The 25,159-nt window shown below is 37.7% G+C and overlaps 2 protein-coding genes across 4 annotated transcripts in view; one reads left to right on the top strand and one right to left on the bottom strand.

Moving 5' to 3' along the window:
• The first annotated feature begins 720 nt into the window (after nt 1–720).
• On the top strand, nt 721–24,014 carry LOC110976422 (uncharacterized). Of its 3 annotated transcripts, none has more exons than XM_022229678.2 (7): nt 721–1,013; nt 5,769–6,214; nt 18,338–18,528; nt 19,558–19,733; nt 20,947–21,017; nt 21,673–21,730; nt 22,118–24,014. In XM_022229678.2, the coding sequence occupies exons 3-7, from the start codon at nt 18,435–18,437 to the stop codon at nt 22,151–22,153; spliced, it is 435 nt and encodes a 144-aa protein (XP_022085370.2). In that variant the 5' UTR covers nt 721–1,013; nt 5,769–6,214; nt 18,338–18,434; the 3' UTR covers nt 22,154–24,014. The 3 variants fall into 3 exon arrangements, with proteins under 3 accessions (XP_022085370.2, XP_022085369.2, XP_022085371.2); XM_022229677.2 differs by lacking the exon at nt 721–1,013 and adding an exon at nt 2,877–3,008; XM_022229679.2 differs by lacking the exon at nt 721–1,013 and adding an exon at nt 2,878–3,008 and having other exon boundaries at nt 19,561–19,733.
• Nucleotides 23,413–25,159, bottom strand: part of LOC110976421 (hemicentin-1-like) — a 61,641-nt gene continuing 59,894 nt past the window's right edge. The window contains 1 exon segment of the mRNA XM_022229673.2: nt 23,413–24,995. Coding sequence (XP_022085365.2) covers nt 24,804–24,995 — 192 coding nt within the window. The 3' untranslated portion in view covers nt 23,413–24,803.

Below are 25,159 nucleotides of genomic sequence, written 5' to 3' on the forward strand. Positions count from 1 at the left end.
TTTTGGTCGCCTTTATCTGTCATTTCAATAAATCTTCGAGTTCATGGACCATGCTCTACGTGTGTTTGCGTAGAAATTTGAGTGCATTACAAATTGTGATGTGGCCGGCGGAAGCACTTTTCGATCTATTTACCGGCCTGTACCCCTTTGACGAAACCTTGTTCGGCAAAGTGCGCCCCCTGTAATCGTTCGAATGGAGCTTGGTCACACGGTCTGTGCTTTGGGGCTACGCATTGGACTTTTGACACCCTTCAGTAAATATCTGCAGCCGTAGGCATATTACAGAGGGATTGCACTCCACGGTTTTCAATGGTTCCTTGCCATGTCAAGGAACTATTACCGAGTACCAACTGTAAAGGTTCAATTGCCCGTTTGGGCTCAAACCAAGATGACCTGATCAGATAAACTTCCATAAGATAACAGTTCATAATGTCAAAACTTCTCAAATGTTTTAATTGTATAGCATCCTTAAAGTCTGTGTATAATAGACGTCCTTCTCTAAATTGTTGATAACAAAATATTTGCTGTTGACAGATTGCACCAAATCCAAAAGTAATGTGGAGATTCGTTGGTCCCCTTCTTCTTACAACGGGGAATCTACCTCCCATCCCACCTCCCCCAAAATTCTTCAGTAAACGTTGGTGGCGTTGTGACAGATTGCTAGAGCCGTAATGTAATTTTCTACCCAGTTCACAGGAGGGCGCTCTTTAGTGATTGTCAGCCAAAGACCTTGGAGCGCTCTCACGGAAGATGTTTGTATTCAGTGTCTTATTTTTGACTCAGTTTGGAAAGGTCACTGACCTTGTATCCTTTATCCACTTTACTACTTGAACGTAGAAGTTTTCTACCTTTTCAATGAACATTACAGGTTTGAATACTGTGCGCAAAATCAGCACAATAATCGCACCATTTCTCCATGATCGCACAGACGTCGCCGGGAAAGGGGGGGGGGGTCGGGAGAGCACTCATCACCAGCAGCAAACTGACAGACTGTTAACAGTTCAGATCAAACGGTAAGAGAAGATCAAATCTAAGCGATTGTACTTTCATGAACATTGGTGTTCTTTATCCTTTCTATTTTATTTGTTTCTGATTTTCCCTCTCTCTTTCTATGAAATGTACAAAACCTCAACTTTTATAGGGAAAGCACTTATTCACAGAGAGTATTTGATGGGACAAAGTTATATAATTGGTTTCCAGTCTATAGTTATGAAACCCAATAATTTCATTTTCTTTTTAGAAACGTCGCATATTTATGAATAAATCGTTTTGTTGGTAACAAATTATTTGATCATCAGACCGCAAAACTGAGGCACAGTTCTCAAACCGTGTAAACCGTTCCTGCTTGGTAATTCTACCATATTATATGGTATCAACGTTAGAAAATTAAGTCGGTTACATTACTTACTTATTTATTATTACTAATATTTATTCATCCAAATGAAAGGATAAAAGGGATACAAACACATAATAGACAAGACAACAATGCATATCCATCAAAACACGATCCATCTATTTACAATTTTCAATGGGCTATTGTCATCAAGGCAACGGGGCTTTCCCAAGGCTTCCCAAGCAGTTTCTGGAATGTCAAAACACGATTCATTTATTTATAATTTTAATTAATGGCCAATTCTCATTAAGGCAGTTGGGCTTTGCCCAAAGCTTCCCAATTAGGTTATGTTCTTGATTAAGTTGTGCACCGGACTCTACGCCTTTTATTTATATTTATTTATAACAAGACTGGCCCCAACTCCTACGTTGGGTAAGTGCGCTCACTGTTATGGACTTTTTCACTCATGCATTCATGATTATGCACACATACGCATAAATAACCATGGCGCGGATAAATAAGAATGTATAAGTTGTCTTGACCAGTACAAATTAAAAAATGGACAGATTTCTTTTTATTTGACTTCGTCATTTATCATAAATGTACTTCAGAGATACCATTTGGCACAACTAATAAGTTCAATTACATTTGTCAGTAGAACACATTAAATTCTGTTACGTCATCAAATCAGAAATCGATATCGCCCGATTTCCTAATATTCTAAAACAAGCGCCTAAAGTCTTCTCCTTTTCTGGCCGATCATCCCGGCGGCTTTTCTCCGGTACACCGTATAAACTTGAAACCTGACGTGGATATTGAACACCAAACCTGATCTTTAGATATACTTACAAGTGTGACATTATGATGACGTCATCAGGTGTTAATGTACAAGTATTGTGATTGCAGATTTTAAAACGACCATCTTCTATCACCGTATCCCATGAACTGAGACAGGTATTACGTTTATATTTTGGGACGTGATACATAAAGGATACTTTGGAATGACCTGATTCTTTTTTATTTTACTTCTTTTAATATACGTGTACTCAAGAGATTATCTTTCACAGAGAGTGACATTTATTTTCAAAATATCCGGGAACTTAAAAAACAGTTCATATAGTTTAAAGAATCTAGAAATTTTCCATTAACGTATTTCTATATTCATAACAATTCTAACATAATATTGAGGGACAAAATATCCATCGCACAAGAAGAATCATCACAAACGTGGGAAATTTGGAAAACCCGATTCAATCAATTACTGTAAATCCACCTGTTATACCCGTGCACGAACGGCAAGTGAATGGCAAGTGCTTAGCAACATGACGTCACATTTTATACAAGTTCCAAAATCCGTGATAACAGTGTATATACGATTGGTGCATTTCTCGATAATTGTTGGAAATAATTATCCAAACCTGATTACATAACGAAAGTATTATTAACTCTGACTCTATTAAGTCAAAAATAATCCTAAAATATCCTCGAATAATTAAAAAGTTTCGAGACTTCGTTTACATCAAATGCACGTTCGAAATTAAAATGTACGTACGACCCTACCACGCGTTATTCGTTTGCATGCATGCTGTCAGCGCTGTACCCGCTAGCTGTTCACAACACAACGACGGTACTTTCGACAGTCAGCACGATGTTTCGTCGCAGAGATATGTTGTTTGTAAGTACTTCTCACACAAAACTTCAAGTTATAAAATTGGACGACTTGCTTGTCTTTTTTTTGGTTTGAGAATTTGGAAACAAGCATATATGTGCATTTTGGACGCAAACACCATTGTGTGGATACGTGGATGTGGTACAGTCCGTACATGTGTTTTATTTCTCCATGGTACATGTACTGTGACCGGACCGCGAACCCGCACATTCGAATCGACGGTAGATGTACGATAATGTTTATTGCGATCGACTCCAACGTTCAACCACAAGTTGTGTACATAATGATAGTTTTAGTTGATATCAGTTCCAACCAGCAAGATGGCTGACTTTTCTGACATAGACGACGTGAACTGTCTGTTTGCTTAGATTAAATATTTGTAAATGTTGGTTTAGTGTCATGTTCATGGGATGTATTTTCCCTGCCTTAATTGGACCACACTCCCAATTTGTTAGGATTTGGTGGTGGATTGAACATGGGCATTCCACTGTCATGACTTCTCTTTTCCTTTACCACTGAGTTACAGTGTTATCTTTGCATATCCCTTTACTCTTTTCTGACACTGTAGACTTTATTATCACAAATTTTGTGTGTCTCACTTGTCAATTACTGTGAGTCCTAACTTTTAAGACTGTACGTGGTACTCTGTAACCTATGTACATGTATATATTGTCTTCAACTTCCTAAAGGAAGGAGTTTCATATAGATTGTCCTTCAGGGTTTCATCTAGGATTAAATAGTCCCCTGTTCAACTCCAGCCAAGTTTCAATACATGTACTTCCTGTTCACTTCCAGTAATTCTTTTCCAAACTGATACCCCTGGGTACCCTTTAAGGCCATATACTGTTATGCCCCAACTATAGCGTCTGTCCCAACTACAGTCCCAACTGTAGTGTTGAAGGTTGGCTGGCCCAACTATTGTTGACCAATTTTGGTAGAAAATTTCTCAACCTTATCTTTATGCATCTCACCCTTGACAATTCACCTAAAATATGGCACTTCATTCATGACATCACACATGGCTTTGGCACTTGCTCATTGGACCTCTGTGCTGTAGTTGGCCCAGCCCAACTATAGCACTCTAGTTAGGACCAGCCCAACTGTAGTTGGGACTGATGCCGTAGTGGGGCGTAACATATCCATTGCACCAAGTATGTTGGAAGGAAACATAAAGTTGTTCACCGGTGTTACAAATTTATGTAAAAATGGGGTTTGTTAATGCTGGACAAGCAAAAAACTGCCTGTCCAGATTTTTTTTTTACCTGTCCTCAGGACAGGGGGACAGATGGCTGGATGAGACAATGTTGCTTTTATTAGAGATGTGTCTGTAATCATGTGGCTTGGATGGGGGAGGGCATGTCAAAAGACAAGGGAAGGTTAGATGCACAGGGGTCAGTATAAATATACAGAAATTTGACTGGATGATTTGACGTCATTCAACAGTCAGACAATTTGGAAAGACTTCCATATCTGGCTGCCATAATTTTCAAGTTTGAAAATGCACACGCATGTTAAAAACATGCTTGCACAGGAAAAAACTTTGTCTCTGACAATTTCAGTTGGCCTGAAGCTAGATTGACCTGTTTCCAATACAACACAAGCTGAGATGGAAGTGACATGTCTGTTTGGTGTTGATACGTGCTGACTGGCTGTGGAAATATTATTGACAGTTTTATCGGACTACCTTTATTATTTCATCCAGTGTGTGTTACAGTTGTACTTTGTCATGTTTGAAGGACGTGCCAAGATAGCCTGTCAGAATTCTTTGTTTTTATCAGAATTTGGAACATTATGATACACAGCATGCAATATGGTAGCTTGTAAGAGACAGTCGGAAGAGAAAAACTATGGTCTTATGCAGCATATTTAGAAAGATTGGATGACATTCTGATTATTTGATTTTGATGTGTCACAAAATCAGCAACATGGCCGTCAATATGTCAGTCATTCTTGTTATCACAGTCTTTGACAAAAAAATGTCCAACTTGTTGGTATTTGCTTTGTTTATAATTCATATGTGTATTTGTAACATACGTTACGGCTTGCAGGGACCCTAGAAACCCAATCAAGTGTGTAAGATGTTAATCAGTCATCAGCTTGTTTGTCATTATTGGTTAAAATCACCTCGCAATAGATGGTTAATCCTCAAAGAACAGAAATGTAAAAATTGGACAAAGTAAGAACGATAGGCCTATGTTTTTGAAATCAACTTGTAATAAGTTGCACGATACCCTGTACATACAATGGTGTTTGTATTATCCTTCAGAAACAGAAGCATGTGGAAAAACAAGTGTTGGACTTCTGGTGTGGTTTTAGTCCAAAAAATGTTGATTTCAAATTTAGATAAGTAATGTATCAAAATCCATGCTGAAGTATTATTGTGTTGGACATGATGACAATATGTACAATGCAAACTCCTTTCCTTTTATCACTCATAACTACATGTACATGTGTCAAAGCTTTCTGCACACATTTAGTATTTCTTTTTACTGTGGATCACTGTGAAATATGGAAAGTAAAAGCGGGGAAGAAACAATTTTGAGTATCAAAATTACCTACATCAGCCGTGTTTTGAGGTACGTGTATTTTTTCGTTACATTTACATACAAACATGTTTCACAATCTCAGATTATAGTGTGGAACAGCATCGTTTGACCCTCTGACATTTCAGCATCAGTTTCTCTCATTTGAACAGTTGGAAAACCAATTGCTTTTATTCTTCATTTCTGTTTGATGATTGTCAGATTTTTCTGTTTATTACACCAGGGTGACTGAAGATCTGCTACAAATGAAGCAAGATTGTCATCTCTAATTAGAGAGGCATGCCCTATAATTGTGCTGGAGATCTGAAGAGAAACCTTTGATGCCCAAACCAGACCCTAGATGTCATGTGAATAACCTCCCCACCGCTGCACATCAACCAAGACACTCATTAACGACAGAAGTTTATTACCATGGAGAAATGGCGTGAACAATCGTGACTTGCGGGCCGCAAGCATTATTTAAATGTATGCACTGGATCAAGCGAGAGAGACCTTACAAGTGCGGTACATGTGTAGCAAGCTCCTTTTGGATTTGTTCATTGAGGCAATTCTTGTTCTTGCGGCAAGGCAATTTCTGTCTTGTATTTTGCAAAAACACGCCTGGAGCTGTGTCAATCCTCATACTGGTACATTTAGCTGTTCAAGGCCAGGGGACTTCAAGATTTTAAGGTAAGTGGTTTTAAGTGATTTTCCTTTTGGAAGTTTTCACCGTTTATTCAGTAAGGTAAATGATACAGCCTCTTCATATCAGGAAGAAAAAATACACAAAAACTGAGCTAATGAAAAAAATCGTTGTCTTTAGGAGAATGCCAGTCTCTGGTTTGCGTAGCCCACATTGTCATGACAGGAATGTTAGCTTCAAGCTTGGCAATTCGGTTTTTATAAAATGTCCACCTTAAAGCAGTCCAATCATGCTTGCTGCTGTTTCTTGACATTTGGAGAGAAAAAGAAAAGTGAGTACAGTAGAGCAAAGACAGCATAGGTTGTGACATTGCACATTGTTGATGGAATGAATTTTTCTGACGTGTCATAGATTTTTGTTACTACCCGTAAATTGTCCTTCCTACTTGGCCAAGTCTGTACATCATTTGGCACCACAAAATGATATATACACTTGCCTTTAATCAGATATGCTCGTGCCTATTTTTTTGTAAGGCAAGACAGTGCCCATTAAAATAAGCAATCTAGGATTCAGTCCATATCTGTTTATTTCCCCCAATCCTCCCAAGTACTCGCTGGGTGGTGTCTATAATGACCGCATCTAATCATCTGGTAGATTTCCTCCCACCAGGCCATCTCCTCTGAGGTTTCTGTCAACACATTTTAATTATTCAAGGATTCCCCTGGTAAACTTCTCAATGAGACACCATCCACTTTAATCTGTATAATATAACAGTCACTCCTGAGATGTACTTCATCTTTCATGTAATGGACAAGTGACGCGTTTCTCCGTCATAATCTTAAATTCTTGTGATGCGAAGACATGAACAATGTTGCATGTGCTAATCTCACAGGAATTTTGTTCTCGAGGATATGTTAAATTCATTAGTTTTGAAAATTAACGATTGAAATATAGTCTGGTCATGATGAGTACATGTAATTGGATTCCGTAACAGAATATGAACTCAAACTGCTAAAACTTGCTTAGTACTCTTGTGCCGGGCAGCAGACCATTTCTTTTTTAGAATAGAAAGTCTCTTTGTGCATCTCCAATTTTTAGCTGGTAACATTTCTTATATGGGCGGGGAATAGCCACCATATTGCTTACACGTACAGTTGTTCTATTATGGAATATGATGGAGCCTTTTGATGTACATGTATGTACACAAGTCTGGCTTTCCTGTCTTGTTTTATATTGATCATATCCGTACATCAGTTTTTCTTCTCTATTTTTCATCATGTCACTGTTTTTTCTGTTGTGGTTTGAAGGGACTGGATTGATAATTTTTAGATTTTAATTGTGTTTATCCACCATAAAAATGTTCCTTCTCCCAGACTCAACCCTGCCTATGAAGTTCTTAGTCTATAAATACATGTAAAAGATCAGAAATGCACGTCGGAACTGGGAATTCAATCCTTGCCTGTCGTGATGGGATATGAACCTGGCAGTAAAAGTCTAGAGACAAGGAAAGCGATATGCCTACTGTAGTGTTCACATTCAGAAATGAGATAGATTTTGTCTTGACTCAGTAAACAGTAGGCAAGTCAACGAATACATGTCTAATGCACTGCAACACTGCTCTGTGTAAAGCGGAGTGGAATACCACTGTGACATTTGATGCTTGTTCGTCTGGAGCTCTTGAACATAGTATGAGAATTAGACTGATGTGCCAACAAGTCTGTATTTCTAGACTCTGTGTTACCACGATAAGCTCATGGTTATACTGCAGGATTCGTTATCATCGATTCTCATCTTTGTACAAGTTTCCCCAATTACGATGTCGTTTTATTGGCCAAATGGGCAGAATTGTCAGCATAGTTGCAGAAATTTACACAGCGACTGTGTGTTCAGTGTTGGAGATAAGCCCATCTGCGTGACCTGGTAACTAGTACATGGGTCGTTTGTTATGTACTTCAGAGGTTTTATTGTGATAAATATGCTCTAAGACAAATCGTGTGATCGGCAAATGTGATAGCGTGCTAAAGGTTCCATTAATGTTCCATGGTTCATGTGTCTCCAATCCCTGGTTATCTTGGACATGATAGAATGTACATGTATAGTTTGCTTGAGATTAAGACTTCTCTGGAGCTGTCATTCTCCAGTGTTCACGATAACATGAATTTTTGAGGCTTTTGAACTGTGAGCAAAAAACTAAAGACTGCTCCTCAAGTCAGAATGCAAGCATCCTAAAATTTTATGGGGGATTAAAACTGTTTCAATAACATGACCTCCATCTAAATTATTTTATACTCAAGAGTTTGTTCTCCATGTATGTTCTACTTGGGAATCCAAAATTGACTGAAGATAATATATATACTCTCATCAAGCTAAATGTCCATATAAATTTTATTTCATGTAAAGTATAGAGATTTTTGGATAATTTTGGGGATCTGCGAACAAAATCTAGTACAAATTAACAATATATCTGCCCAGTTTTCATTCATAGGGAAGTTGAAACTCCTGGTTTCCCAAATGTTTTTTTTTCTTCAGAATTCCTTTTTTTGCTTATAAATAATGACGCACACATTTGACATGTATACATGTACATGCACTGTACTGTCCACCAAACTGTGACTTTGGGCCTTAGTCATATTTTGCTCTTATAAAATTGAATGCCTCTGTAGTGTAACCTGTCCACACCGCACTACAGACACTATTGCTACACTATACAAATGTGAAAGGTCTCTTTGCCCAATCAATAATGACAACTAACCTGAGGTTTTCACTTGATGAAAATGACAGCTAAGCTTACGACGGACCATGTAAGGACATTTCAAAGTTGAATGGCAATTGTAAAAAGATGCTACAAAAATATCAATTTGAATCTAAGATTGAAGTATTGTGATATTGCATGTACGTGTATATCCAGTCGAAGAGGATAGGCCTAGTGTGCTTAATGCTTTGAGCCATATTTCTAAGAATTTAACTGACATGTATTTGGTATGTGAGAATAAAATCATGATGGATGTATTGATAATAGCAGCTGTGATCATAAAAGGAACTCAATGTGAAAATGGACAATGCAGTAAAGTAAGTGTTAATATTTTAATATCGTTTCAAGTGACAGAGGAATGAATGGGTTTATTCTTTGTTCCATTAATATTATGTTTACCTCTTGAAATATGTAGGCTGGAGGTAGTTGGTATATGCTTTCATTAGTAGGCTCCACCAGTGTGTTTGTTGATATTGTAAGTTCAGTTTTGAATAATTTAATTTTAATTTGTACTGAAACTCAGTATCCTTGAAGGCAGCTTGCTTTATTTAAACCAAGGATAGCATGATGATTATGAACGTTTGATGCAATAACAAAATATGATATTACATGTTTCTCTGCATCCAATAGGGTGGGATTTGATTGGAGTGGAATTTTACACTTCATTAGAGATTGTTTCAGATTGTCTCATGGTTCAGTAACATCAGTTTCCTGCAGGGAGATTGCCAGTGTTATTTCAACAATGAAAACAAATCTAATTTGTCTGGCATCTGCATTAAGCAGGGTGAAAAGTGTGCTCAGATATCCACATAACAAACTTGTCTTGTCTTAAAACGTGTTGTGTCTTGTCCTAGGCAGTCACTAATTGAGCATTGGTATCTGGGATTGTTCTAAGTGCTTGCATGTATCATGTGTCCAACCTATAGATAAATCTTGTCATTTGCACAAGCTCATTACTCAAAAGGTCTGAGGTAACTTGTGACACGAGACAGATAAATGCCATAGTTTGGAGGTACATGTACATGCCGTTACCTTGGGCAAATATTGCAGACCTTTATCTAATCAAGTCCTAACCCAAATCAACTATGGAAGTGGTTCTGTCGTCTTGTAGGAAGAGGTTATTATTAAATTAACAAAGGTTTCAACATTTTTTATAAAAAAAGATTTTGAATTTAACAAAAAACTGTTACTGCCAATGCTCAAGCTTTTTAGTGTCAATCACATAGAATCTTGTTGGTTTTGGTATGGTTTGGGATTTTCCATATAATAAACTCCCTCAAGGCACCATACATAAAACTGAGGAAAATATGTACAGTTTTCACTTGCAGGTGATTATTAATCAAAATTAAAATGGCAAAGGCATTAATTTGAAAGGCTAAACCTCATGTAAATTTAACTTTAATCTTTGATATGATGATGATAAAGATTCTCTACATCTTGCTAGATTGAGAGATTTAACAGTACAGACATGACAGAATTTCACATTTATGAGCACAGCATATTATTTTAGAAATTTTGTGTGATACATGTCCTTCTCTTGGGAATATTTTGCTCAAATTCACCAGAGCCGTTTTTAGTCAATGATTTGGCAGCCCATTGTCGGTATACAAAATATTAATCATTCTGCACTCATTCATGAGAATTTGATTTCTTTAATTAGTCGCAGCTGATCAAAAAGTTGGAGGGCCTGACATTTTGATCCTAGCAGAAGTTTTCTTTAAGGCAAAAATGCAAAAGGTTGCCTTTGAGAAAAATTCTTCTAGGCTCAAACTATTGCGCCCTTCTCATTTTTTAATTTGTACTTAAGGTCACTGTAACCAGTAAGCAGTTCACAGCTGTTCGTGTATTTTATATGTTCTTAATCCAATCTGAAAATGTTGTTGGGATTGACATGACCATCAAACCAGGTGTCAAACCATCAAAATTCACTTGAGTAAAGTAGGCAAACATACTCATGAGAATGTCACATAATGCAGGGTTGATGACAGTGAAATTTAATTTGCTTTGGACAGACTGGCCGGTTATAAAACCTTCACACCACTCGTTTCAGAAAGTCTGTGAATTATTAATAAGTTTGATTGCGATCAGGAGGAACAGTGAGAATTCATGTGCTTGTATTAATTTGCACCTGACAACAGCTACAAATTCACTTGCATTGAATGATGTTTCTGTTGGCTCACTAGTGGCAAGACGCTAAGATTTCTGTTTCAGCAGAGAGATTACCATAATGTGCATTTGTTATCTTCTGAGCTGCGGAAATCAAGATACAAATTGTATGGCATTAATGTACTTGTAAATGCTAAGTTAGTGACAATGCTTTGCATTTCCCTGACTTTATTTTCTGATTTGCTTGGAAGGATAAGGGCAAAGCCCTGCAGAGTTGAATGACAAAAGTACATATATTGCACCTTTATACTTGTACATGTATGCATGCCTGTTTATTTGCACCTTTATTTCCTGCCATATTCCTTCTTTAACTTAATTGAAACTTTAAAATTTCTCCAACTTGAATGAGCCGTGTAGCAGTGTGATTACGAGGGAATTGGTTTGAAAATTTTACTCCCATCAGAATGAGAACAAGTATTTCTTGTAAAAATATCAAAAGAGCATGTGAAAATTCAGGTCTGAAACCATGGTAACTAATACTTGTAATAATGAAAAAAACACACTGATTTCCTTCCTCAATAACTTTGGAACTTTTCAGTACAATCTACTGCCAGTCAAGTCCACATGTACATGTACATCATGTTTCACACCTGAAACCCAGTTCTGTGTCCTGGCCAATACAGTGAGAAATTTCCATTGAAAGGATGCTCAACATTCAATTTGTGTAACTGAATGTAGTGTCAGAGAACCATTTCCATGCTGATAACCACAAAGGGGTGTGATGGTACTCTCTAAATTCTAAAGTGTGAAAATTCACTCTATTCGAGTGAAAATTCAATCCCTCCGATTGAAATTAAGGACCAGACGAATAGGAGTGAAATTTGTTGACTCCAAAAGATTGAAATTTCACTCGAGCTTCCACTGGAAGGGGCTATTTTCATCCTTTTTCAGTCTAAATTCAGAGTGATTTTCACTCTAAAACGTCTTGTCCCTAATGTCACTCTTTCCGATTTAGAGAGTACTGAATGAGTATTGTCAATTGGTTCCCTATTCAGAGACAGAGGTCATTGTTCATTAGTTTGCTTCGTTCGTACCCCAAATATTTTATAATTTTAATAACAGGGCCCACAATGTAGGAAAACTAAGACATTGGAAATAATCCAGAAGCTTTCTGTTTCTTTCTTGAGCTTGCTCTGTTGTCCCTATTTGAAGATAAGTTTTTAGTTTGTGTTCAAGGAGGTGGGTTTTTCTCATCATTGCCTAGTGTAAAAAATATGAGTTGCACTTTTCCATCTCATTGAAAGGGAAAAATTGTGAGGCTACTGACCAGCAAACTAGATTGGAATATTGGAAAGAAAGTAAAACTCATTTATGCGGTGATGAAGGAGTATTTACCAGGGATGAGGTGAAGTTATCTTTTTGGCAGGATTGTCCCGAGGGCGATGAATATACATGTCTTCTCACTTCTTGAATACTTTTTTGGTATTTGACACAATGCCATCGGGATTGGGAAACTCTTCACTTTTAAGTCCAGGCAGTGTTTGAATCTAAGGCATCACCATTTGAAAAGAACTGAAGTGCCTCTACATTACAATCCTGAATACTGAACTTATTGATGTCATTGATTCATGATGCCGCGTGCGTGTGGGTGTTTGTGTTCACTTGAGAGTGCCTCGTCTAAAGGGCTATCCACAGTGCCATTACCATGGCTACCAATTCATACCTGGACTTTTGTAACTTCATCCCAATTCATGAATGCTGGATTGAGTTGATCATAGAGTTGTCTGTTAGGAGCGAGCACATTTGTTTTGATGTTACCATGGAGCTGGAAGAAGAGAATTTATAAGGTGTGTCTATTGTCATTGAAAGATTCTGGAATTGGATCATGAAAGGAGGTTGTATCCACTTTAAGCAAGCCAGCTCTCTTTAATACTACCTTCCTGATCTACTCAAATCCTACTTTGTTTAGTAAACAGACTCCTTCGTCTGCACTGGAATCAGATCAGGTCATCTGACAGTATATGTGAGGGAAGAAGACTGAGCCTTTACACTCGGGATGTTACAATCAGGCTGTAACTTGACAATGTACATGTAATTAAGATGTAATGCAATATGTGTTGCTGTCATATAATGAGTCATGGTTCTCATTTTGGCTGCAGATGATCAATCAATGTGCCTGCTGTGTATTAGATTTGCTGACATGAGCATACTGTTTTTTATACAGCCAAATGCTTGTTAAAGGTGTACATGTAACAGTAATAGGCCTTTTAATAGGAATGGGGACTTGTTTCACCGGTATATGACACATGTATGACCTTCCCTGGTGTGGCCGACAGTGCTGGTGACACATGTACCTGTTTTATCATTGCAAGGAGTAGACACTAGTTACTTTAAAAGTGTCTAGTCTCGCTGTCTTTGCAGTCGGCTAGCTGTGCCTGGCCCAAAGCTGTGTAATAGCAGTAAAAAGATATGTAGTGACACCTGGACTACATTTAGAGCGTGAGTGCTAGAAGACTGATTTGTTGATGGGAGGGACTGTTAGTTTCCATGGAGATAGAAAGCATTGGTGACAGAATGCAACAAACTTTGCAAACAAGCCAGTCATTCAAATGAAGGGATGATTTGGCTGCCTGGAGTCTAGATGTACAATGTACATGTAAACTTATTTGCATTGGTTGAATATTGAGGTCATGATTCGATGGGCTTTGTGCGAGCAGAGTTCATTGCTGGTCTTCATTTTAACCACCTGTTTGAATGGATGTGTATTTGTAGGCTGAGTCAATACATGTTAATATGAAATGTAAATAGTATATTCCAAAGCAAATGAGGAATAATATGAGTGTGGAATGGCCAAGCCTTGTACTAAACGTGATTGTCGTTTTTTTTGTGTCTGGATGTGGAGTTCACTAATACAAAGAATAATTTTATTCACAAAGATCACAAATTACAGTGCTTGTCAAAAACATTCAGGATGTTGTTTCTGCCTAAAACCTTTGCTAAAAGAGTTTCCTTTGTGAGAAATTTGGCGGCATGAAGTAACATGTGGGTGTTCTATTTGTAATCTCCTGTTCAAAGCTAATTCAATTGGTCTAGAAAAGGATGGTCATATTTGTGTACGTCCCCAACTTTAGAGCGTGTACGTCAGTTGCAACTAGCAGCGTAAGGCAGAGCACAAATTCAAATTGTATTTCTAACCATCAAATTGCTGTAGACCCAATTTTTTTTCTGTTTCATTCCTGTGTCACTCACTGGCAAAAAGTGGGTAGATAGATCACTTGTGTTAAACTTTAACTTCAGATTATTTCAGTATGCGAGACAGTGTGTATGCCGCAGCACAGTGTGTCTACAAAGAACATGGACATGTAGAATGGCTTTGGAAAGCACAGCAGTGGGATAATTTATTAGGTATCGTGTTTGATAAGTAACATGCCAACGGTAAAACGTTTGAACATTTTGAAGGTATTTATCTCATGTTCGTGCATTTTGCTAGACACTAGATACATATGGACACTTGGTGGTGATGTGCCAGTAACTATACTGGATATGCACATCACAGTTGGTGGTGTGGGAGACAGATGTATCAAGGTACAGATTCCTTGGTTACTGTACCTTGGCAACGATGCATCGCTGAGGATGAAATTGAAAGTGGAGATAAAGTAAGTGCAGGTTACATGGCTGCATTGATTGCATCTTGATTGAATGCCTCTCACGAGGGGCATTTTACCATGGATTCTCCTTGCATACTCCGTGTAACAGCTAAGTGAAAATACATGTGGACACGAGCAAGATGATGCCTCTGTTGCATGTATTATTCGATTATTTGAAGGGATGTATAAGCATAGGACTGCTGTTTCTGAGGACATCAATGTAGAATCCCCATACAAAGAAAGAAATTGAACAAATATAAATTGATGGATTCCTCGTGGCAAATTCCCACTGCACATTGTATAAACAAAATAAAGAAGCTTAGGAGAGAATATTTTATTCCTTGGAACACATACATGTGTGCATGTTTGGCCTGTATATGTCTCATGACCATGCTGCGATTTTGCAAATGTGATGTAAAAAGTCTCATTAATGTAAATGTACAAACCTATTCCGACTATCAAGGTATTCCGTCCTCATTCCCTCAGGAAATACAACATTACTTGGACAGAGTGATGTGAAAACCTTAATGTTCTGCACATGATCTTTTTTTGCCAGTGTGCACTGAACTCAAGAATAGTTCTGAAATGCTTTGAAAGGTACATTTTTAAATTGCATGTCCATCTGTTTGAATGCGATTCACAGTGATAATAATGCGAATTGCCATGGAAACGGTATGGAAACGGTAGGCTGGCAACTGTTCATTCTTTAAAATTATTGCCAGTGGAATATGACGATTCAAAAAAATGACAAACACTCTTACAAAAAGATGTAAATTGCTGTTGGCAGTAATAAGCATTTTTTATTAATTCTTCCTTTTATTTTCCCATTGTTGATGGTTCAAGAGAGGGTTTGAAATCCTTGAATCCCCTGACCAGTGAAAATGACATTTCATTTACCCCAACGACACCTGTCATCAAGTCAACCCTGAACCTGGAAACACCTAGAGAGCTGATATCTTCCCCTAGGACCAGGTGCAGAGTTTTGGCAAGAGAGAGTGGCCAACTGGCCATAGCAGCTTGTCAGTTTCTGTGTGATCACATCTTCTGTGTTGCCCCAGTCGATAATAACCCCCAGAATTGCACGGTTTGCCACCAGGACTGACGCTCAAGAACACCTCTGTGTTTTCATTCCATCCATCCTCTTGGTTGTCGTGTTTAATGTGATGGACCAGTAGATCTGTGAAACTGTCACGTTTACATTTGCCTGACGTGTGTCCTTGGCATTTGAAAAATCTTATTGATTCTAGGAGTTTACATGCATTTTACGGAACTGTGGAATGCCTACGTGCAAATGGGTGTATGCGTCATTGCTAAATCATTGATGGCTTCACTTGTGACATCAGCAGGCCAAATGAAAGGGGTTTTTTGATGGCTTTCATCCAGATGAAAACATATATAAATCAAATTAGATGCATCTCAGTTGTGGGACTGCGTGCCTGGAAACTTGTGTGGTCGTGTAGTCTACATGTATGCTCAAAAATAGTAAAGAGGATAATTCTTTGAAAGCGATTGTATCAATGAAAAAGATTGTCTGTAGTTGTTTGGCCCGATGCTTGGCTGAGGACAAGTCTGAGAAACTTGAAGGGGACTACAATCCTTCAAAATCAGGTTATAAAGGAATTTGTAGGATTATAAAAAAGGAAAGTCTGGCCTCTAAAAAGTTGAAGTAGCAAGAATTTGTCATTGTTTCTGCATGGTGTTGGAGTTTGGTGGTTTCAAGGAGGTTACTTTGAGCGGAGGTCAAAATGTGCCTGAAATAACCAGGGCATCTTGTCCTGAAATCTCTGGTCTTGGAATGCACCTGTTCATGACGAGTTGTGAAGCCTGTGCATAAGGAAAAGAACTATTGTTGAGAGATATAAAAAGTTTGTGGTTGATGAGACAAAAGCATCTGCCGGATTTTGCTTGGGGCTGACAGCTAGTTGTCATTCAAGGCTCTCTGCTGTCGAGATCATACTTGCCCACGGAATCTTTTCAGTTGATCCAAAGGAATCTGTAGAGGACTTATTGTCTCATTGTCTAAGTAAGAAGAAATGCACTTATCAAATTTGATTTGGGCCTGCTGAGTGACTTCCGACAAGAACTACTAAAGTGGCCATTAGATTTGAAGAAGCTCGTGCATTAAATTTTCCCATTATGTAACGGAAAAGTGTTTCTATCACCATGGAAACAGAAAGGAAATTCATTTGTCTAATTGATAGTTTAGCCAATGACCGTCATTCAGTTTGTAATTTGATAATGGTGATAGTATTTGGTCTTAAATTGCTGTGGTACGTGCCATGTGCTTTGTATGCAGTTCCTCTTCCTATTTCTCCCTTAGCTGTAGTGAGGGTAATAATCGGATGCCGTGTTTGTGTTGGATGGCTTCAACCTTCCTCTGTGACACATCTTAAAATCCAAAATCAAGAAAGAGAACCTGACTTCTCTTATTCACGCTCAGAGTCATGTTGTTATCCAGCCTGTTCTTCATGTTGGGCACTGACTAAAACAAAAAAACATGGCATTAATGGATTTTCTAGGTATTGGTTACCCGACTTACAAAAATTGGCATCAATTTCAATTTCCTTTTTTGTTGGATTTAAATCTCTGTTCAGATTGTTAGTGTTTTGGTGAAGACGAAGAATCAGTTTTCTTTTTTTTTTCGTGGCAGTGAGTGCATAGTCCATACATGGACATCCATTGACCCTGTGGTCCTGTCTGAAAATTGTATTTGTTTTCTCAATAAATATTTCAATACTTTCTAGGATATGCTACCGCTTTCTGAAGGCTGATACTGTATGTCACTGCTGGGGAAAATGAGCGATATCGATTATATAATTGTTTAATTGCAATATCTGGCAGTCTGTGAGATTGGAATGCTTATGCATGTACTGCGGTTATAGAATGACAACGGGCTGATTTAATTATCACATGGTTGTTATGTCAGAAGCTTTTAAGACCTTTTGGAGAGACGGTTCTTCCTTATGCTCTCTCTTTCTGTTCTGTTTTCACCTTGGGACTAATGTCTTTACTGTGACAACCAGAAGGTGAACAAAATGACAGCTTCTTATCCGATTTGTTAGCTGAAGTATCATGCATTTTGAAAAGCCGATTTTGAAAAGGTGATGTTGAGTTTTTCAAATTAGCTTGTGGTATGTTCCAGAGTGATAGGGCATGTTTCTGTCTCTCTTGCATACATGAAATGTAAAAGAAATGTCTGAAGTATTCTTTTACTGTGTCATAAGACTTTTCAGTCGCAAAGTGCCTTTAAATTGGAGCCCAGTGTCTTAGTTATAGTGCAGAATAATTATGCAGATTCTCGTTGTGTTGAATACTAATCAGAAGTATTTGCAATTGGTGTTTTGTGTGACTGTGTGATAGCATTAATATTCATGGTAAACAGTGAAGATTCCCTCTCAGGAATAAGTCACAACTCTGACTTGTCTAGAAGCCATTACCATGGTCATGCCACACTCTCTAGTCACATGCCTTCTTAAATTTGATGCGTCTGTGCATTTTTGCAAATTGTCACAGTCCTAGTGGTTGAAGAGGCATCATGTGATTACAACTTGAGACTGTAATAACACCTGTGGGTCAACTTTGAAATGACCACGTAATTTTTGTGGAAGTTCAGTCTATTTATATAACCAATGTCTTCTCTGTTTTTTCCCTTGAATTGACACTAGGTGAATAAGCTTTGCAATCCTCTAGTCAGGCTATGAGAAGATTCCACTAGAACTACGAGATCACATCAAGCAGGTTATGAAGGCTGCTGTCTAAGACATGGGCTGCTCTGCTACTAAGACAGTGTCACAGGATCATCCAACTCCTGTCAAAGGCAAAAGCAATGGGGATATCCTCAAGAACTACAAGCAAGGTAGTAGGCCAGATTTATAGTTGAAGAAAGAAATTCAAGCTAGGTCCCCCTCTTGTGTGTGACTGCATTTTCTTCCAATTTAGCAGCCCCCCCCCAGACTGTTGAAGCATTATGTTGTTCATTCCCAGTAGTCATTTTACTCAGAGGGATTTCAAAGAATGCAGCCATATTGTCACAAGTCAGTAATATCATTGAAGGGATCATATACATGTAGATTCGCTATTTAAGAATGAAAGAAAACAATTCAATAGATTCACAAGTGTCCTGAATTTCTTGTGATTTCTGAATGTTTCCAATCTCGGTTTACTTGCAGAATTATAGGGTCGCAATTTTTCGATATGGGAAATCAAGCACATGTGGAAAATTGGATTCATATGCAACCAACCTTGGGAAAGTAATAACAATTTTGATCATTCCTTTGTCAGATCTCCCAGGAGTAATAATTCCTTCATAAATGAAGTGAATCTTTTCTGTAATTAAGTCCTGTCTCCAAGCAGAGTCAATGCCATTGCATGCCAGCATTGGATTTTATCTGGAAATGCAGTCTTGTTAATGGATTTCTATTTTTTGTGTGTGTCCTTAGACATGGACAGGTTAAATTATCCTGGTACAGAATATTGCTTGTTATATATGTACTGGATATGTATGACTGCTGTTCCAGTTTTCATGATTGAAGTGATATTTCAGAAAGCATCAAATCATCAATTTTACAAAGTGAAGTGTAGCATTTTTAGGCATATAGTTTTTTAAATTTTAGTTTAGTTTCTGGACATATATTTTGAAGAACTCTCCATCTTGTACAAAACTTGGTTCATTGGAGCACTGAACAGTGATGACTTCAGTGAGCTTCACGGGCTGACAAGATGTGGACTGAACATAAAACTCAAAACATTTGCCTGAAAATCCTATTATTTTTGGCGCAGTTACTTGGGAGACTGCTTGATTTGATTGCATGTTTCCTTAAATAGTTGAAATTCAGTGCAAAAATTCAACTCTTGGCATGATCAAAACATTGAATTTTCCCCCCAGTAGAGTCAAAGTGTACTAAAGCAGGCAAGGAGAATGTTCAACAGAACCGGGACACAAACAGCAGTCAGAACAGTGGACAAACAGGTGGTCAGATGGGTGAGAAAACAGAAGATAATGCTGCAAAGGCTGCAGGGGAAGAAATCAATCCCAAAGTATCTCGAGAAATCAGCCTATCGGTGAGTAAAACAGTAAAAAAGTCGTAGGTAAGGCAGTGCAAAAATGCAATTTAGTGTGAGATATCTCAGTTTTCTTCCTGGCTTTGATTTGTTCATTCAAATCCAATAGATTCCCACGTTCTCATGTCCAACTCCTGAAAAGGAACTGCTATTTATAGACTTGATTGTGCCATGCAATTGAAAATAATGCATTTGATTCAGGGATCCTCACGTTGCTAACCAAAAGCATGCATTGTATTGGTACATCTCAGGAGACTTAGCAATATGAAAAAGGCCCGGGAGTTCATTTTCTTGTCTGAAAGTGAAGAATGAAGTCGTTGATCATTTTAGAAAGGTTCATCTCATGTCATGAAATGAGATGGAATTCCCTGATTGGTTGTGTCAAGGGCATGACTTTTGAAGGAAAATATTAATATCTTGTCTTCAGGATAGGAATTCCACCTCGATGTGACTTTCATTTGTATTTGTTTGAAAAAAAAAGTGGTGTACATGTAATTCAATAAACAGGTAGGTCACTCGTGGCCAGAAACGTGACGGTTGAACAGGATTTTTTTTCAAAGTAACATCTCTACTTTACCCCATCTTTATGGATTAGAAGATGTTTGAGAGGTCTGATAAAAGACCAAATATGTGACCGGCTCTAGATAAATGGGTAATAAGTCGACAGATTCAGGTTATCAATTTTGATATTGCTGGATTGAGTACATCAAAAGCTACAATTTGATTAATGAATGACCCCTGTAGTGCACTGCGTTCCGGAGATATTTAGACATTTATCCACATTTTTTGATTCAATAAAAGCACTTTTTGAGAAAAAAACTCAGAAAGTGTAACACTTGGAAACACAATGCTATGTAGGATTTCCTACTGAATAATCCATTTGACCAAATTGTATTCTTTATGTACCAATTTTGGATTTATTTACTGACCAAAGCTCTATCTGCTGACTGGAATTAATTATTGGGGTGCCACATCCCCCTATCACTACGTCCCTGCAGTGCACACAATCACGATCATTGCAAAGAAAATAGGAAAAATGAAAGCAAAAACTGTCAGTATCCTTCAGACTCAGTTTGTGGGATTTAGTCTCATATCAGTCAATGTAGTCTGGAATGGCATTTGTCTGACAGTTTGATTTCACATGAAATACAGCAAAGTGTTTCATCTGTGTGAATTTTAATGTTCTTTTCTTCCTCGATGAACAAATTTGCAGAAGGACCTTGGATTGCGAAAACTACAGAGGAAAGAGACACCTCAGGCCGGACCATTGGCTCACAATAACAAGTAAGTGGTTCCAGTGAGGAAATTGGAGTTCAGTCTCGTAAGCTGGATTGGCTTGCTTGCTTGAGTTCCCAAGTGTAGACTGGTTAGACCAAATGAATCAATTAGCTTGCTGATAAGTGCATTACAATCAGCTAATCAAGCACTGAAACGTAGCTTGTTTTAATATAAAATCATCAGCTTGGAAATATTGAACAGAGTAGCAGGGATTACATCTGCAGTTGCTGAAGTTTTATTTGTATTCACATCTGTGCTTTTGTTAAGATCGTTTCAAAAGCATAAATAACAAGAACATTGAGTGGTACTGACAAAGATCTCTTTGTAGAATATCTATGTACAACATCTATAAACATCATGCTTAAGTGTTGCCAGCTAAGGTTGTGATTGTGAATATCATCAGAACCCAAGCGGAAAAAAGAGCTCGTCAGTTCAGAAGATTTGTCTGGAATGATGGAAGCTGTATCTGTTTAAAAATGTGTTCAGATTGCGGCTTGAGAAATCAGCCAAGGAGAAGGCTTTCGATAGTCAACGTCATGGGATCCTGAAAGAGATTTAGTCACTAACACTTGCTCTATGCAGTAGTGTCAGGTATCAGATATTGCTGTCTTGTTATGGGCAGTTGAGACTGTCATTTGATATCTGTATTGTTTTATTGCAGGGTGATCTCGCAGAGCCAGATGGAATTTTTCAGGTTACTTGATGAGAAGATTGAGAAGGTAAGGAAAATGTTAGCTTGGAGTTGGGAAGTTGTATTTGAAGGAAAAGTGAGCATTTCTTACACTCTTCAGAGAGCGAGGCCAAAATGCTTCGTCAGTGTAATGTAATTGTTGGGTTTGGGGGAATAAGCAGCTGTTGCTACCACATAAGGATGTGAAAAAATATGGATCTTTATCAGTCACCACCTCATGTCACGTGACCTCATCACATAGCAACATCAAACCACATGATCATATCATGTGATGATCTTGTTCTTCAGCTACCTATGTAGCCTATTGTAGGAGTTAACCTAGGAGAAATGTCCTGCAACCGATGTACATGTAAACATAGGAGTAAATTTAGCAACAACAGTGTAATTTCTTAGCTTTCTTGTTATAATTCAACAGGGTGGAGAGTTTGAAGAAGGTGACGATGTGACGTAACGGCCTGTTGCCCTGATCGTTGGTCATTAGTTTAGTTTATGCCGGAGAAACAGGGAACCAGATAATCATTATGTATATTTGTACATGGACTAGAGCCTTGGGCAGTTGAAAGTTATGCCGTTCATACTTTACAGCAGTCAGTCATTGATTGACACAGCTTTCAACTTTCTGGGGGGAATGTTCAGTAACTATAATTTTTTATATTTGAGGGTTGTGATTTCACCTCATACAATTTCAGGTATCACAAATCTGTTTTTAGGGCTTAGGCCATGATTTGTTGGTTTGTGCAACTTTGTGATGTATTAAAGCGATTTGCCATGTAGGGAGTTTAGTGTATTGAAATGTGCACTTGATAAACACCCTCCTTCACCTTTTCAAACCGGTTCTTCAGACTTCAAAGGATCACCTATCATTTATTTACTTTTTTTAAATTTTATTTTGTTACTAAATTGATGATAGGTGATACAGATTGAATGCTCCAAGTTCTGTACTTACATGTCTCTGCAAAAGATCTAGTTGGAATATACAACACTGAACATTTTCCTGTTATTTTTACAGCAAGACTTTTGCAGTTATTTTTAACCAAGTTACAGATGAGTGTAAATAAATGTTTATTCTGATCTTATGAATGAGATCCCAGTACAGTCTTTAGCGTACTTCAAGACTGCTGTCCATCTCATTGAAATGTCAACAATTGCTTTCAAATTATTCAAAAGCCTCATGATACCCATGCAGACTGGGGAATGCCTTCTATAGTTCTAGAACTAGTTATTCTTGGTATACCCATAGCAGTACATAGTGCCATTGAATTAACAGTAACTTTTCTCCAAAGACTAGATGAAATTTGTTGGGCCTCTCAAGATGGACAGACATGAATGCGACCACCTGTTACTGCCCTGTATTTCAAATCAGCTCTGCCTAAATATTTACTTACATTGCCACATGGGAGGTAGGAGGAGAAAGGCTGTTAAATCTGATGCTGATGCAACACACGTTAGTGTACCAGTTGGCTGCACCAACAGGACAAACCTTGCTCTTGCATCTTTTGCTCAGATGTGTCAAATTTTGACATTCTTGTCACAAAGCATGTTAACACATTGACTGCTGACTATGAGTATACTCACAGTAACAGGTGTACTGGATTGTACTGGACTGGTAAGTTAAATGGAGCTTGAAAACTACAAAAGCCAAAAATGCTGAAGCCCTTTTTTTCCCCGACCCATTCCATCCACACTTTTGCAGAATCAATGTGGACAGTATTTTATCTGTTTTTAGAGATTATTTTATTTTGATCAGACATATGCAGGAGAATAACAACATGGCATCTGCATGCACAAATACAAAACGGAAAACTATTGAGACCTGTACTCAGGAAAACCAAGAAAATTCCTGAAAAAAAGAAAAAATTGTGACAAAATCCATTGTTTTGTACACAAACACAACTTTCAAATAGACTTCAACTCAATCCTGTTTAAAAGCAATGTTGCCTTTTTTTTCATGAAAACAGGTTTTAGTCGAGCAATTTCCGAAATTTAGTGATTGTTCGCCTTTTAAACAACCTGTTTAAAATTAAACTGTCTGCAATTACAAATTATACATATGTACAAATCTATAAAAGGGTTTTGTTATCTAATACATAGAACAGAAGGTTAAAGCTGACTATTCCTTGATTTCATTGCTATCACTTCCAATAATTCCAACCAGGAATATCATTTTTGCATCCAATTAAAAGATAAAGTTCAGAGTGAAGACAAGATATTTTAACAAGATAATGACATACATATTTCTGATTACTAACAATTCTAAAATGAGCCGTTTATGAACTATTATTGTTTTCAGTGTCCAATTTTACAAAAATTACCACACAAAACTTACTGCATTGGATGAAAGAATTTCAAATGATTCGAGACACGATATCACAATGTCCATTTTGGTCATGATAAGCCCTAAGTTACTTTTTTTTTCAGTGGGTTTGACCTTGTATATTATCAGCCTACATTTCCCAGGCCGAGAATATAAACTTTTCTTTCATATTTTCAGGACAGCTCAGCCATCTTAGTCAGCTGTGCATGGTTACTCACCAAAGTTAATTTGAAAGAAACCAACAGAATGTTGCCAAAGATCTCCAACATGATTTCAACAAAAAATAACAATGCTATCAAGATTTAAGAAATAACAATACTTGTTACCTAAGCAGCGGGCTTGTAATTAAATGCCAGTGCTAGAAGCAAACTGTGTTTCAAATTGCCCCATTATCAGCCGTTAAAAATAAAACATTTTAAAGAGATAAAAATAGATTTTGACACCCAAAATACTTTCTTTAAAAGTCTACTTGTTAGTTCTGTAGATAGATCTACCAGTAAGGCAGCTTTTGAACACGCACAAATAACAAGCCTAGCTAGTGTTTATATACATTTTTATATACGTACCAAATTTAGTAAATAATAATGGACAGATATCCCATCATACAGGAAGGACAATTCTTTGATTCATGGCAACTTTGATTTTCTTCCCAATGCTGTGTAGGTTTTCTGACAAAACCTTTTAAGATTCCTTACATGACAGCGTAATCTAAAGAAAAGCATACATGTACCTGGCAGCTAAGGGCTGACGAATGAATGTTGCAAAGAGTGCCCCCTAGCTTGATTGCTTAGTAAGGATATGCAGACACCGATATGAAGATGATATCTCTGGTTGCATACTGGAAGACATTCTGTTCATTGTAGACTGATGCTTTGACAGTCAGTTTATACTGCTTGGGCTTGTCCAGTGTGGAAGTTGTGGCCACGAGTGTCTTACCATTTTGCCGCCGTATTCTGAACGGCATTATGCAGTTACAGTACTAGAAATGGAAAAAAAAATTGCAATTAACCAATATTAATATCACGAAGACTACAAGACAACAGTTCGAAGACTACCATTTGTGCTTAACTGGAAAAATTCCTGTTCAATTTAAGTCAGAAATGTATGATTTAATATTCACAAATTTCTCATTTGCAAAGCCCG

The sequence above is a fragment of the Acanthaster planci genome, linkage group LG11 (assembly GCF_054643075.1).
Source record: "Acanthaster planci isolate LZ-2023a linkage group LG11, COTS_SCS, whole genome shotgun sequence".
NCBI lineage: Eukaryota > Metazoa > Echinodermata > Asteroidea > Valvatida > Acanthasteridae > Acanthaster > Acanthaster planci.

Coding starts and splice junctions, on each gene's coding strand:
- LOC110976422 (XM_022229678.2), top strand. CDS start 18,435: ATGGGCTGCTCTGCTACTAAGACAGTGTCACAGGATCATCCAACTCCT. Junction 18,529..19,557: donor CCTCAAGAACTACAAGCAAG/GTAGTAGGCCAG, acceptor TTTTCCCCCCAG/TAGAGTCAAAGTGTACTAAA. Junction 21,018..21,672: donor CCATTGGCTCACAATAACAA/GTAAGTGGTTCC, acceptor GTTTTATTGCAG/GGTGATCTCGCAGAGCCAGA.